At 40.7% G+C, this 16034-nt stretch overlaps 2 protein-coding genes across 2 annotated transcripts; one reads left to right on the top strand and one right to left on the bottom strand.

Annotated features, from left to right (window-relative positions):
• Positions 1–719: 719 nt before the first annotated feature.
• RB195_000043 (uncharacterized protein) lies at positions 720–5879 on the bottom strand (the record flags this gene model as incomplete). The annotated part of the gene is made up of 4 exons (XM_064196170.1): positions 720–817; positions 905–1394; positions 2642–2849; positions 5794–5879. The coding sequence occupies 4 exons, from the start codon at positions 5877–5879 to the stop codon at positions 720–722; spliced, it is 882 nt and encodes a 293-aa protein (XP_064052051.1).
• A 3377-nt stretch (positions 5880–9256) lies between these two features.
• RB195_000044 (uncharacterized protein) lies at positions 9257–15739 on the top strand (the record flags this gene model as incomplete). The annotated part of the gene is made up of 5 exons (XM_064196171.1): positions 9257–9437; positions 12548–12673; positions 13631–13734; positions 15361–15455; positions 15529–15739. 5 exons carry the CDS (start codon positions 9257–9259, stop codon positions 15737–15739), a joined length of 717 nt encoding a protein of 238 aa, XP_064052052.1.
• Positions 15740–16034: the final 295 nt, after the last annotated feature.

Here is a 16034-nt window from a genome sequence, read left to right on the forward strand (position 1 = left end):
TGGGGCAGTAACATCGCACCGTGCACGTGGTTATGGGGCAGTCATTACAAACAGATTAAAGAGAACAATCGCCGGCGATGGCGCACTGAGACGCAACAACAAGATCAGAGAAGTTTGAAGAGCAAGACAAAACAGAGAGAAGAAAGGTAGCGGCGGCAGTACTTAGCGTCCCTCGAAGGGGAGCATGGAGAGGAATTACATGAGAGGAAAACGGGAGACTCACAAGCCAGTATATCTTACGAGTGTATGGGCGGAATAGAACAATTTAGTGGTCTCGTCGACATAAGCGCATATAGAAGGATGTTAAAAGAACACTGAACTCCAGGCAGAAACCGACTGAACTGGCCTGCCTACTAGATAATGAGGATGGTACCTTACATGATACGGTTAGGTTTTTGCGGAGCTAGGTGCGATATGCAGTTATGTACATATGGAGCATGGATTTGCAACGTGGAGCGTGGACAAGAATTTGAGGAAATGAACTAACATTCACGCTACAAGAACCTTAAAACACTAGATGATTCGCTTTGTGCTCGTATTCGCAACACTAGAAAAGAATAATCGACAGAGAGCTATAGGCATTTCTATGTAACTGACTTAAAAATGTCAGCTGAAGGATTAGTCATTTGCCATGAGACAATTGAAACCGCGTGTTGGACTTAGAGGACTAATTTTTAATATTTTTTCTTAAGTTCCAGAGAGATTATCAGAGTTCAAGTTCAATACTGCTGCTGCTGAGCAGCCTGCTGGTAGCGTTGTCCGTTTGCGTTGCCATTTTGACGAGCACCACCCTGTTGATAGGAATCATATCCAGCCCCTAAAATCACAAATTCTCAGTAATTATGGAGAAACAAATCAACGCAACTAGAAAAATTGCATACCAATACAATGTATCAATATTCACCTCCAGCTCCGTAAGCGTTTCCGTACGCAGCAGTTCCATTCTGCTGCCCATAGAAGGAGTTGGCTGCTCCGTACCAATCTCCCCATGCAGCACCTGCTCCGTATGGCATCCCCATCTGTCCCCATGCTCCGTACCAAGCAGCTCCGCCGTTGACACCCCCTCGGCCGCCATATGGTCTCATGCCGTTCCCACGACCTCCCATAGCGGCAAACCGCTTTCCTTGAGGCACTGCTTTCTTAACGTCACATTCGCGATTGCCGAATGTTTGCTTCGCCTGAGCAGATGCCTTATCTGCAGCCTCTTCTTCTTCGAACACGATAAAGGCAAAGTTGCGACGCATCTTTGTTTGCTTATCGAAAGGCCATTCGATGTCTTCGACCTTTCCGAATTGCTCAAAATGGGTCCGGAGTTCTCCTTCGTTGTAATCGGAAGGTAATCCACCAACGAACACTTTCTTATTTTCTCGGGACTTGGCAGGCTTCACTTCCACCTAAAAACATTTCATAAACGAGAAGTGCCACAGGCTACATTCAAAGTATTTAGAAATTTTGCGCAATTTGTTGTTTAAAATTTTGTTCGATGACCTTCAATTAGGCGTTTACGAAAAAAAAAACAATGTTCACTTTTTTTTGCAGTTTATTGAAAATGATGGAAAACCCAAGCAGCAGTATACGTCATCTCAACCAAACCCTATCTTCATGAAACTGTTACAGCTAAACTCGTCTTTGACAACTCGTTGTTTTCCCTCAAAACTACATCTTTTCTGCGTTTAAGTTTTCGGACATTTCTGAATGTTTGACACACAAGCTTCAAGAAATTGGAAAACAAATGCTTCCCCTTGCCGCACCTTCCGAGCCGTTTTTTACGGTAATTAGGAAGAAATGGACGGAATCACTCTCCTTCCCATAATCTACGACCCCGTATAGCCACCTGAAACCCGCACCACTTCAGATTCGTGGGATGATGTCTTTAAAGGGAGCATACCGAGAATCTGACGTGGTGAGGGAATCCACGGGAAAATCTAGAAATGGATTCGTAGATTGCTGGGTGGTTCCGTCCGTCTCTCCTGAATCCTCGTAAAAGACGGTGTGGGAACGCTGTACCTCCTACAAGGCATGTTAGAACGCTCCTCTGAGTACACGTTCCGGTCCACTCAACAGCTTATTTATTGGTTTCACTTGAATAAGAAGACCACATCAATCTTCGACCGCTCGCAGCGTGGATGCGACGGGTGCACGAGGATGGCGCGTTATAACTGAAATCGTAGTGGAAAAAAAACGCGTCCTCTACGTCGCTTCTTTTTTTCGACAATTAAGGAGAGATGAACGGAACCACCCAGGAACACGCTCTCTACAAGCCCATCTCTAGCTTTTCCCTCGGATTCTCTCACAATGTCAGATTCGTGGCATGCTGCCTCAAATCACAATTCCGACTTTCCTCTACTCATTCACGTTAGAGCTGTCTTGTTTTTAGAGCCTCAGTTCGAAAAAGAGCTCTAGACAAGAAAGATCTAAAATGGAAGACAACTAGCGGCCGACATGCCTGCATGGAAGTTATACATGGGTTTGCTACAGTTGGTGGACCTTGGAAGTTATTTGTCCCCTACTTAACTGTCTTGCTAATGGACTACAATTAGGAGACTAAAAATTTGAGAGATTGACAGCAGTTACTTCGCACCTAATAACCAATTACAATGAAATTTCAAAAATTTATTTTCATGTTACAAACGTCACATACCTGCTTATTTTTTATGGTTTGTTCACGCGCAGCAAGTGCAGCCTTGCAGCCTTCTCCAGTTGCAAATTCGACAAAAGCGAAGCCTCTCGAGCGACCAGTGACTCGATCAAACTTCACTTGGGCCTGGGCGACCTCACCAAACTGTTGGAAATGATTAGTCAGATCTTCATTGACCACATCGTATGCAATACCCCCAACGAAAATTTTCCTGAAAACGAAGATCAACGCATATATTATATTTGCAAACGATAAAACTAGAACTGTTTCAAACTAGTACAACTTGAGCAAGAAAGTGAAAACACAAGAGCATATCCTGAACCACTACAGTAAATCTAGCAGCAGTGCACAAGAAGACTGAGGCTTTTTTGACTGCTTTAATTTCCTAAATTTTCACTGAACGTTTCTGCTTTTTGGGATAGTATATAGTAAGATTAACGATCCTCTTACAGAAATGAGGGTTGTTCTTTAACGAGGAGAGATAAAGGACTATTATCTTTTCGCCACATTGAGGACGCCATTCTTCCCTCAAAAAACAGAGAAGCACCTCAGCACAAGCACGCCACATATAAGCTGAATATCAAAAGTAGGCTCTGAGAACCTGAGGACTAGGTTGAGATTGGATTGTTCCGCCTGCTCTTCGTACAATGTCACCAAAATATACAGCGCTCTGTGGTATAATTACAATTTTTCACGCACAAGAATGCAAGGGGAGGCGAAGTTTTGTTAAGGAATGAAAATAAGGTGAGAATGCATGAAAATATTTGGACACATAGTTTCCTGCATTTTGTTTTTGCAGCATCTTGCCAAATGAGCTTGTTCTGACACGATGGATGCTGTCTACTATTGCAGGCAGTTAGACGAGTGCAAACGCTCTTATAGTCAACAATATCCCTGCGACTACTCACATGGTCAAGCAAATTCACTTGGCAGCACTGGAATAACCTTCCAACAGGATGGGTTTCTCTTCGCACAATTTCCAGTATACGCATTTATGAACCCAGGATTTGGGAAACAACCACCTTTTTCATGACAGAATAGTTAAGAAAAGTTAAGAAAAATGCATTTTGGAGATAAGAAAAATATGCATGAAAACAATTCGTAGACTTTTTCTTCGTGTTCTTCATAGATAATTTCTGAGAAATCATTTTTATTTGTCATCAACTCTCGTATGCAACTGACGTTGATCGAACATACATAGCGCCTGGCATAAACACTGTAATTGAAGAACGGTAAAGCGCAATGTTTTTTTTTTAAAGGAATACTAACTATTCTGGTAAACGTGTAACCACGAAAAATCATGAAAGAGAAAGAAGGAAAATAGAGAGTAGGGCAGTTCTGAATTTGATTCAACACGAGTTAGAGAAAATGCGAAGAAATTGTTCCTTTAACTGCAATTACACGACAATTCGAAGCTCATTCGAACATGGATCTTCTACAATAGAAAGAAGGTACTGTCTTGAAAGTGTCAAACTAATAAAAACGTAAACAGAAGAGTGGAAATAACGTTGGAGCAATGTGGAAAACGATGAATAGAACTCGTGCTTCGACGGGTTTATTCTAGGGATCAGTTTTAAGGATACAACAGCAAGGAAAAAGAAAGTGCTCAAACAATGATTTTCTGTTCTGTTGGTTATATAAAATGAAAGAGAGAACCATTTAACAGAACCTCACTTACATCGCATCAGTGAACTGAACGCTGCGAACTAAAGCAAAACTAAAATCAAAAGAAACTGCACACAGAGATAGCCATTCTTAGATAGTAAAAGGTCTGGTTCAAAACATTCAGGGCTCGGTGATTACAGGTGCGCTAAATCAATGAAGTGGTAACATTTTCTCCTCACTGTGTATAAAAAGCAGGGAGAAGAATGATGTACCACAGGCATCTCAGAAACTTTGTATATTGGTTAAGTGACCCGTGCAGGTTGCAATTAGTAGGCTTTGAAAAAGTATACGGACAGTGGAGTGAACCGTAGAACAGACAACACAGCAAATATGCCAACGAAAAGTAACCTTAAACCCGCGTTCCATGGGTCCACAAGAAGAAGTGAAAATAATATTAAGTTCCCGTTATTTGATCGATAAAAGACATCACTTTGATCTTATCAAACTTTTCGCGACGCTGCATTCGTAAACTCCTCGAAAAGTCGATAAAAGAGCAAATTTCCGGGCATTTAGCGTGGATTTCCTACAGTTGGCATATTAGTCGTAGTGATCGCTATATGCAGTTGTTTCAAACCTGTGTGCAAACAAAATAACAAAGGAAAGTGCGACAGTAGTAGCGCTACCTTTGATGCTAACCTAGATATATTCTAGACTCCTAGTTCTGCACTACAGAACTAGAGTATAGAATACATCTAGCTGATCTAACCATGTGGGAATTTTACATAGATAGGCTCGCAAATCTTCAATCACGCATACAATCAGTCCCGTTAGGTGGATTTTGGAGCACTAACCAGTCCAAATCTTCCGCTATGTATAAAACTGTCTTGTTTTTGGGAAATAGGAGAAATTCGTTACAACAACAAAGTATATGATCTTTCGATATAAGTTATTATATGTAGTACAAATGTTATTCTAGCATCTAAGTGTCTGACTCTCGCTCAGCTCCAAATTCTGTCACGAACTGAGCAGGGATCAGACCTCATGCAACTACACCACAAGCCAGATCCTTCGCCAGAACCGACTGTACTACCAATTTAATAGATACAATTAGTCACATATTCGAGAAGTTACCTAGTCGATACAAAGAATTTTCTTCAGCTGCAGTTCACAGCGACACTGAGCCATTACTACAGCGGCAAAGAAGCTATAGTATTCAGTGTAGCTATAAAATAAGGGTAGGACAGACCAGCAACTAATAATAGGAGTCATCATGGAGAAGTGAGAGCCGAAAAGTTTGAACGTCTCACATGAATTAAGAGGGTAGTATTAGGGAACAAGAAGCAGAAACTCATCACGAACACGAAGGCCCCTGATGGAATGTTACAAAATGGGATAATCAAATATACTAAGACGAGACGCAGAAAACGGGATGTATTTGTATCGAAATTACTCGAAGAAGCTCAAAAAAACTTTGAAAATCACCAATAACAACTTCAGAATAGAACAGGAATAACTAGAAAAGTAAAAGAAATACATGGGAAAATACTAACTTGTCCTCATTTCCTTTGTTGGAGTGGCCGTTCTCCTTGACAGTCTCGTCGGTGTTTTGATTAACTTTGCTATCTTGGGAATCCATAATTGCACTGAGAAATGGTTACATGAGAATATGACTTTGCAAAACAATAGAAAATGAAGCATACCTCTACGGAAACGGATTGACGGAGTCAGACGTTTTAATAAAGAACAGAAGTTACAAAAGGAGGAAGATTACGAAAAACCAGAGAAATATGAAAAGAGAGCCTCGAGACTATCTAGAAAATACCCTAAAAATTAAATGAAGAAGTTATGAAAAAAAAGAAGACAATACTAGTAACACAGGTGAAAAAAACGACCATAGCATAATTTCACGTCATCTGATAAATATGAGCTGTTCAAAAGATGTAAACAGTAATTAACGCACTGACAAACATAATATTTGCAAGGCGAGGTTGGAAAAGGCACTGCACGGCACAGGCACAGCCCTCACATAATCCTAAAATCTACAGAAAAACCACTGGACGGCAAAGTACAGCGGAAACAGTGATCTGCTGACGTTTTCTAAAAACATGCCACGGTTACCCAAGTCTTTCAACACCACATCAACTGCCGCCAAATTAGCTGTTCTGATGAAACACATAAAAAAAACAAAATTCAAAACCTAGCACTTTTCAACGAAAGAAAAAGGCCCTGGATTACTGTGATGCGCGGCGTCACTACCGTTTCCTTGCAAGACCTACAGCGGCGTTTACTGCGGTGGCGCAATGTGCGTCCTTTAAGTCGTTGGCTAGCGAATCGCACAATGATACGACCACCATACAGTGGTTATGGGTGGCGTTCTTAAGGTCGGCTAGCTTCGGCTCATACGTAGTAAGGACACTAGATGTCAGTACTGGGGAGTTGTTTGAGCTTAGATTCGAAGAGAAACCTTCTTGCGGCAGATGGGTTGTGGATGGTTCTGCTTGTGCCGTATGTGTGGTGTTTTTCATGACTACTCGTTCGATAGTTTTTTTTTCTGGGAATATTTTATGAAATGTAGGTTTATACTTCCGATGTTGGACATAGAAGTCCGTGGACGGCAAAAACGTTTCTACGCGAAACACGTGTGTATGTGTGCTACTGATGATACACTGTATCAATATACAGACCTAAGTAAGGATTGGAACTTATTCCCGTTTCTGAATTTTTTGATGCTATGAATTCAATCTAGCCTTGTCTTACTGTGATTGGCTTCACGCTGCTTTTTTTCGTCGTGTCCTACTGTTGTTAGCGGTTAGACTTTTTCCAAATATTTCTTGACTGTGATCATGATCCTAATCTACACAGACGTCTGAGGGGGAAAATGTAGTTGGGGAGGAAAGGAGGCACTCGCTCTCATTTCTGGAAGCTCTATCTCCCTGCTTCGTCTTAGTAATTGTAGTCTACACAGCATAAATACTCCAAGAATAATGCCTAGATTTTAGGGCGACGACTGACTTATTTATTTATTCCCAGAAATAAGAACGCGGTTGAGTGTCCACTCAATTCAACTACCCTTTACTCGGCCTTAGATTAGGAGGCAGAGATCTCGAACAGCTTGACGGGCTCTGACAGCAGACACCATTGCTGCGATGACAGGGTTCTTTTTTTTCAGAGGAAACGTTGCGGCAATTTTTGATATTAGGATTTTCGAGTAATAGATAGTGTTCGGGAATTTTTAGTTTACTCGACGGTATGTCTTTTTACAGCATACGAGCGGTGAAATAGAAGTGCAGAGATCGGATTTAGTCGCTGTTGCAGTGATGCGACTGTAACAACTTGTTTCGTTGCGCAATTTGGTAATTAATCTTCGCGTTTTCATTCTTCATTCTCATTGGTGTAAAAAGATGCCCTTTAAATGCATCACCCCACGAATCTGAGGTGGTGTAGATTTCAGGTGGAGTATTCGTATACAGGCTGGGAGACTACGGAGAGGTGGGTGATTCCGTCCATTTCTTCCTAATTGCCGTAAAAAACGGCCCGGAAGATACGGCTTCATTCGTTTTGGTGCACCATTTTGTACAAGATGTTCGATTGGAGCGCGCCAGTCTTGTGCGGCGCCGCATCTTCCGTGCCGTTTTTTACGGCAATTAGCAAGAAATGGACGGAATCACCTCCCTCTCCGTAGTCTCCCATCCTGTATACGAATACTCCACCTGAAATCTACACCACCTCAGATTCATGGGGTGATGCCTTTGAAGGCAGCGAACCATAAGAATGAGGTAGCTTGGAAACCTGTGGGAAAATATAGAGTTCGGATTGTAGATTGGTAGTGTGAGCGTGGTCCCACTCGATCACTTCTAATCGTGCTGAAACGTTTGAACGGCGTTTACTCGGAAGAGGTATATTAGAACGCGTCCCTTCATTTACGATCGAGGTCCCCTCAGCTGCCCATTCATTGGTTTTACTTGAATAGGCTGCTGAGACCTCATTCTTCTTCGACCGCTAGCTCGTAGACGCGGCGCGCGTACAAAAGTTCAGTACGATAAAGGTTTTTTTTGTTTTTTTTTTCTTTTTTCAGTACGATAAGGGGAGGGGAAAAGTTTTTTCAGTACGATAAGGGGAGATTGAGTACGCCCATGCTAGTAATTGTTATCTAAACTCTGAACCTTTTATTTTCGCAGACCTTACCCTTTTGTGTCAGCTTCGTTTAACGGCGCTGCCTTTAAGCAAAGATTTCGACAGATTACAAAGAATATCTTCCGCACAGAAGTACTGATTCAAACTGAAGATATCATTTAATTTGTTATCTTGTGTTTAGGATTGAGTATCCAAGATCGTGATCTATACTTCGGAACGAAATGGCTAGTATACACATCGAGTTGTTTTGATGATGAAATACATATGTTATAAAACTCGAGTAGTTGAGTGGAGCTACTGCACTTTCAATTTTCAATAGAGCTGAGAAGTAGTCGAGGGATTTCTTCCAGTCTTATCTTCTTCTGTATCCTTTCATTCCTCTTTTCATAGCTCATGACCAGTTTTGTATAGTCCTGTTGAAGCTTCAAATCGCCAAGTTCCCACAGCTAATCTCACCACTAGGATTGTTTTCGCTAGAAGCTGTTAGAATTTTCAATCCATTAACTATTTCTCACGGGTTCTAAGGTAAGCGCTGCCACGATTACTAATCGTAGTATTTGTTTGCAAATAAAGGTAAATGCGCAACGGTAAGTTTGTGAATTGAAAACAGCTTGGCAACTGAGAGATTGTAGTTTTTTCTTTGAGATCCTTCCACTCTGTAACGCATTTTCACTCGGAGATCCATTTCACTGCGATTGATACAAGCGATTTTAGAGTGGTGTTTACAATGTAATCCAATGTCGTGGAACTGCTTTATGTTTAGAGAAGGCACTTAGCCGAGAGACTAAGACAGCGGCGGGCAGGTGTGCCACAGCGACTTTCCCATGGATATGATTGGTATTAGACTGAGGCGAATAATGGATAGTCTCAGTGTCACTTATGGCTTTCAACATCTCCACATTGCTCGCCTCCGGTTCTGAACAGTCTCAAGCGGTTCACTCCATTGAGATGAACACCGAAGAGGGCTCATCGACGGATGAGAAGGAAATTGTGGATGTTCTTACGCATCATGCTGGTGAACACGAATGGATGCAGCCCGGTAGGACCGACGTCGAGACAGGTAGGTTCGATGCTAAGCAAAATCATCACTTGTAAATATTGCTGTTAATTCATTGCACCACTAGAAATGACCCTTCAAATAAGGAGTTGAAGATCGCACAGTCACTGGGGAATCTCTTACCGACTGTGCTACACAAGAGATGAAAATGTGGAATAGAATCCAAATAACATAGTACTTGAGAGTCTGAGGGCGACTGAAATAGAGGACCAAGCACATTAACTTTCTCAGGTTTTCCCTCTTCTGACTTAGATGGTCTCAGATGAAACAGAATAAGCAAGAGAACAACATCTGATTGAAGGCATCACCTCACGAATCTGAGGTGGTGCAGATTTCAGGTGGAGTATTCGTATACGGGATGGGAGACTATGGAGAGGGAGGTGATTCCGTCCATTTCTTGCTAATTGCCGTAAAAAACCGCCCGGAAGATGCGGCGCCGCACGAGACTGGCGCGCTCCAATCGAACCTCTTGTACAAAATGGTGCCCAAAACGAATGAAGCCGTATCTTCCGGGCCTGTTTTTACAGCAATTAGGAAGAAATGGACGGAATCACCCCCTCCTCCTATCCTGTATACGAATACTCCACCTGAAATCTGCACCACCTCAGATTCGTGGGCTGATGCCTTTAAGAGTGCTTGATCAACACTATTCAAGAGTAATCAGGAAATTTCTAGCCATAAAATAAGATTTAGTGTTTTCTTTATTTTGTGGTAGAGATATACAACTCCTCTATTTTTCGCGTGATACAGTTGTTTAACAATAATACAGAGCGCATAAAACAGAATTAAGGGATTTTTATTTCTGGGGACGGTGGCGCCTCGAGACCTTCATACTCGCCTGAACTTATATTCACCTTTGCGGACCGCAGAGGATCTCCAGGAACTTCTCTTCTTTTTCTCATTTAGAGTCCGTCTTTGCCCTCCATCCTGTACTCCTACTCCTAAAGTCACGTTCAGACCAACATCGGTGCTGTTGTAACACAATACAATCGCAGTGTTAAACGTGAAAATACTGTATGTTGAGCAGCACACAGCGTATGCATCATTTCAGAAGGGTCCGAAAGCTTTCTTTCTATCTTTCAACTTTTGTTCTTCCTCGTTACTGCAATTAGATAACAATTTCACAAGATCACCTGATTATTATAAAATTCTTCCGTGTTTTTGTTGGATTTACCGAAACATTGAAGATGTTGGACACAATGGAGCGAGGAACAGATTATCAACTTCATTTAGTGTGCAACAGAATAAGCAGATGCGCGCGGCGGTTCCGACGCAAACGCTTACGCAATGGCGTTATAAGTCAGGCCGTTTTGACCATTTGTCTCCTGTGCTACAAAACTTGCTAAACCTGACTAGAGTCAAAACGACCTAATAGCATAATGTTTACCTCAGAGGTGTTGAAGATTTCACGGTTGCCAAATCACTCAATGGAGTGCAGCAGTACTCAGAAATTGATTAGTTTCCTGTAGAAAATTAAGATAATATTTCCCCTCCTCTGGAAAGAAATCCTGATGCTTTATTAATACTGCAGCTATCTTGAACCTCTCTCAGTTGAAGTGAACATTTAGACCAATTGCTCAGTCTACACCTTTATCGACATAACGTTGAGTAGAATTTCATTAATCCCACCGGTATGGGATTTTTATCCCCTTGACTTTGGCGGGATGTAAGTGATAGCCTATGCGTAATCCGCAAACCTTTCATAGATTCGACTTTCCTTTCTGTGAGCAATTTGCTAAGTGCTACTTCGCATCTTTATGCGTTTTCTCATCTTCATAGAGATGTTGTTTCTTTTGAGGACGTTTATCAGTTTAAAAATCCATTATAAAGACGCACAAGATCTTTTGTTTTAACTCAAATCATTCTTAAGTCACCATTAAAACGAAAACTATTAGGTTCAACTAGTCGATCCTTGATGTTCTCCGCAGTCCTCTTGATTCGTCATCAGTTTGGCGATAGTAGTGGAAAGTAGTATTTGGCATGACTTTGAATACGTCGGATACGCTGATCTCAACACTGACCAACGTCAGACGCATCATCCTCTATCGTTTGTGTACATGTGAATCATTTGTCATACGTTCATCTGAATGCAGCTTATTTGCCTTCATTAACTAGACATGAAAAAAAGTCTTGAAGGAAGTAGTCAGGCACAGAACACCACAATTATGGGGCCATTCATATATATATATATATATATATATATATATATATATATATATATATATAATATATTTTTTATTTATATATAAATAAAATACATAGATAAATAAGTAAATAAATAAATTTATTTATTTATTTATTTATGTCACTGCGAGAGTACTATGTATTTTGACAGTGACATTTTGACACCCTTCTTTTTCTTGAGGTAACCAGTCTTTGCTTTTTTCATTAGTGAAGCATTAGAAATCTATCAGAAACGTGAAAAAGAAAAGAAAAGAAAAAAAGTAGGTAGAGTACATCTTGAGCTGGAAAAACTTTGTTTGCTCTAGTTGTGAACATGAAAGATGTAAGTAAGGAATAAAAAAGTAAATAAGGAAGCTCACCAAGCCTTTCATCCCTTCGGGTTCGATTCGACTGCAGGTCATTGTGTTGGCCAGTTACACGTTCGTGGACCTCAAAGGATTCTGAATTAAAGTGAACGTGGGCGCGCATCCTAAGCGGATTTATTAACGCCAGACACTTTATCCTTTATCCTTTTATTCTTTTCTTTATTTCCTTCCTCTTCATTACACTGAACAGCTCACTTCAACAGTTCGTCTCTTCTGCCCACCCTTCTTTTTCTTGAGGTAACCAGTCCTTGCTTTTTTCGAAGCTGTGTTAATGCTAAGCTTACGTATATGCGACAATGTGTTCATTTGCACTCATTCATAATTCCATGTAGATTCCGAATAGAATCGCTTTCTCACCGTAATTTTTCATTTCCATGCGAAATCGGAATGCAGATTAGCACTTAACTCTCTCTTATTTCCCACCATCTACGTTATAAGACATTTAATCGTAATTACACTGTGAATGATTCCTCAAGCTGGTACATATTACCACAGTATTACGTGAGGCATATTGGATAAATCGGAAAAATACGCGATGTTCCCGTGAAAAACTCGTTCTTACAGCGTCCTACGGAAATGCGTTATCGCAATGGAACAACTTAGCGTCCAGCCAACTTGCTATGTATGCGATCGCTCACGACATCAAAACTCCATCCCTTGTCGAATTACAAATGCTGCTGGGTATGGGAGGTCTGTCATTGTCATGCTGCACTTTTTTTTTCCCAATTATACCTTTTGTTATGCGAAAATCATACTTCTGAATAAATCGTGCATGTGATAAGATCTAAAAATAACGACGTACGAATATATTCTAACAAAGGAATTATGGCCCCGCATAAGTACTACAGTGTATAGAGAAAATGAATGTCATTTAAGATGAGTCAGATGACAAGAGGGCCCGGCATGGTATACTCAACGTTGGTAAGTAAACTTCAAATTGCGAAACTACGCCCGAATAGTGGTATAGAACAGGGATGAGTGAAAACTTCGTTCACGTGGTTGGGCACAACAAAGTTAGGCAATTAATTCATTAGAGCAATTAATGCAATTGAAATTGATTACTGTGCAACTATCGCCAAGAGATACAGTCCAGCCGAAACAATCTGACTTGTGGAACAATTACGTAGGGGGTCATGATCGTGGTGGGTACCTCTCTAGTTTCACTCAAACTGTGCAGCAGAACAACCCATTCACTTAGAGCCGTTTGCACATTTGCACAGTTCAGGTCGTTTTGACCGTACTTTATATAGCAAACTTTAGATAATAAATTTGTGGGGTGAAGGCAAAATATGGACTTTATGAAAAATGTGCGGAAGTGCATGTAGAGGCGAATGTTCATTGGTAGCTTTGTTCCCACATTACAGGATGGAATCACGCAATGGATGGATCCGCAATATCTTTTTAAGGTACTTTACTACGAAACTGAGATGGTGAGAGAATCTGCGGGAGAATGTAGAGGTGGAATTGTAGAGGTCGGGGTGGTTCCGCAGTCAGGAAGGGTCCAAAAACAAAGAAAAACATTGAAACAATCATCATATTTCTACATATAATACAGTCCAATCTATCTTTTGTTTACGTGTTCTTCGAATTCTTTCGAAGAGATTAGAACTTCTCGGGCGAAAATACCCGTTTAAAATTATTTTATAGCTCGTAAACACGACTACAAACGGTCTAGGAAAGCGATAGGAGAACGCAAGCCACGGCAAGCTTACACCGCTAGACAACTTGAAAAGCTGGAATGTGAATTTCAGGTTGGTTTTGTGATAACATATTGTTAATAAATCAAACAGAAATTATTTTAATTAAGTACCGCATTTTATGGCTACAAAGTCTCAAATATTTCGGGAATAGAATTTGTTCGTGCTTTTTTCCCCCAGAGGTTCACATTCACAGTCTGCTAAACGCTTCGTTCGTTGTTCCATTGCGCTTCCAATCGATTCAATCTACAGTAGACGTCTGTGCGGTGGGGCACTCTTGATTTTTTACTTCTTCTGGCTGAGAGCCAGCCACTATACCACACATCTATACCTTAATGATGAGGTCTATAAGAGGTCTTGAGCAGAACCTTTAGATGTACTGGACAGCGGAGCTTCTTTCTCGTTCTCAGCTATCGTACTATCGTAGGCAGCGTACGTAGTGAAATTGACGACGTTGGGCAGGAGTATGGGTGTAGATCACGAGTATGAGCATGCCAACACTTAATTCCCCCAATATTGTTCTGGAAAACCCTGGAAAGCGGTGTGAAAAAAGGCTTTCGAATGGTGGAGGGGGGAAGGGGAATTAAGAACGGGGGTGGAGCCGGCCGATAATCGATGAGGTTTTCCCAGCAGAATAATCAAGAAAAACCAATAGATAGGCTGCCAAGGGAACAAGCGTGTATACGACGGGGTGTTATGAGGTGCCTCGTGGGGAAATCCGGACTCGAAGACTGTTTCCCACGCCATTTTTGCAGATGATTAAGGGGAATTGGACGTTAGCACACACATACTCGTAATATAAATTTCTAAGCCTGTTCTTTCTCTAGCTCAGAATCTTCAGATTTGTGGCATACTGTCTTTAAAACTGACCGTTAACGTGATGATGCTCCACAAATTAGAACATTTTCGCCATTCGTACACAATATTTATGTCTCGGTTAATGTTACCTAGTGCCAACCGAAATATAACACATCAACTACTGTTTTTTTCAGAATGACTATTCAGAATATTCACCTAGTGATACAACACGTCACAGAATTTGGCTGTGAAATTGAATTCAACTATTAACTTGCTTTTTTTGGCAATTTTACTATCTAAAGCGTCTGAAAGTGTCATGTTGAAGGTGTTTCACGATGTGTTACATGGTTACTATTTGGGTTGATGTGGAGATGCTAGAAGTAAGATTAACCACGTTCACATTAGAAAACATAGTAAATGTACTGCATGCGAAAAATTGAAAACCGTTAATCGCAAGAGCAGCACTAGTAAAGCTGTAGGTGTAGGATTTTCAAGATGACCGGACTTTTAACTAGGATAGGATGAAAACAGTTAGTGAAAATTTAGTGTGATGCAGCTTAAAAGGCTCTTTTATTTCTGGATGGCTCAAAATTACTAATGGTTGGTAATAGGACATTAGCCAAAATTGTCTTATTTGTTACAGGGCACATCCAAGTTTTTAGATTGTGAATGTGGCGCCCTTGAAAATATTTTGGAATTTCAATAAGAATTACTGAAGAAAAGACTCACTAAGTGAACTTTTGTTTACTTACTTACTTTTGTTTCATCCTGCTTCATTTGCAGGCTTCTAAAAATGACAGAATTTGGAATTATTCTTTTCCAGCCTATATGACTGACCAGAAAGACTGCAACTGACTTTTGGCTATTTTTTTCTTATTACAGACAGACAAGTACCTTAGCGTGCAGAAGAGAATACAACTTTCAAGAAGCTTAAATCTAACCGAAACACAGATCAAAACCTGGTTTCAGAATCGAAGGTAATTGTCTGAATAAATATATTTTTATGCGTTAAAATTCATGTTTTTCGATCTCATAATCACTATATTTCAGAACAAAATGGAAAAAGCAACTAACTACTTCGATTAGAGAGCTCTATAGGGATAGAGTGGTTCCGTCGCTGGCACTTCTGCAACCTGTTCCACCTCTTGATCCTAATCTGGTCGCACCTTCAGTATCAGTTTCATACAATGACTTTCCTGCACATTGTATAGCAGAAACGCAAAGTAATCCTGAACATCAGCCGGTTCCCTCACAGATCTGATTATTACATTATTACATTGGAGTATTTCTTTCTGAGCAAAAGGATTTTGTGCTCTCTCGTTTTGTTCATATTAGCAAGGAAGATCCAAGTGCATCGCTGAGGAGAGTTGTGTTACTTGTTAACTCGTCACTTTTCTGCTCAAACAATTTTTTGAATCCATTCACAGCTAAAGTACTCAAAAAATACTGAGCTTCAAAATGGGCTTCAATTCCGCATTCAACTTGTTTAGAATAGAGAAGCTTCTGAGATAGTTCTCCTGAGATAGTCTGGTAAATCGATTGACCATTTTAAAGAT

The sequence above is a fragment of the Necator americanus genome, chromosome IV (genome assembly GCF_031761385.1).
Source record: "Necator americanus strain Aroian chromosome IV, whole genome shotgun sequence".
Classification (NCBI taxonomy): domain Eukaryota; kingdom Metazoa; phylum Nematoda; class Chromadorea; order Rhabditida; family Ancylostomatidae; genus Necator; species Necator americanus.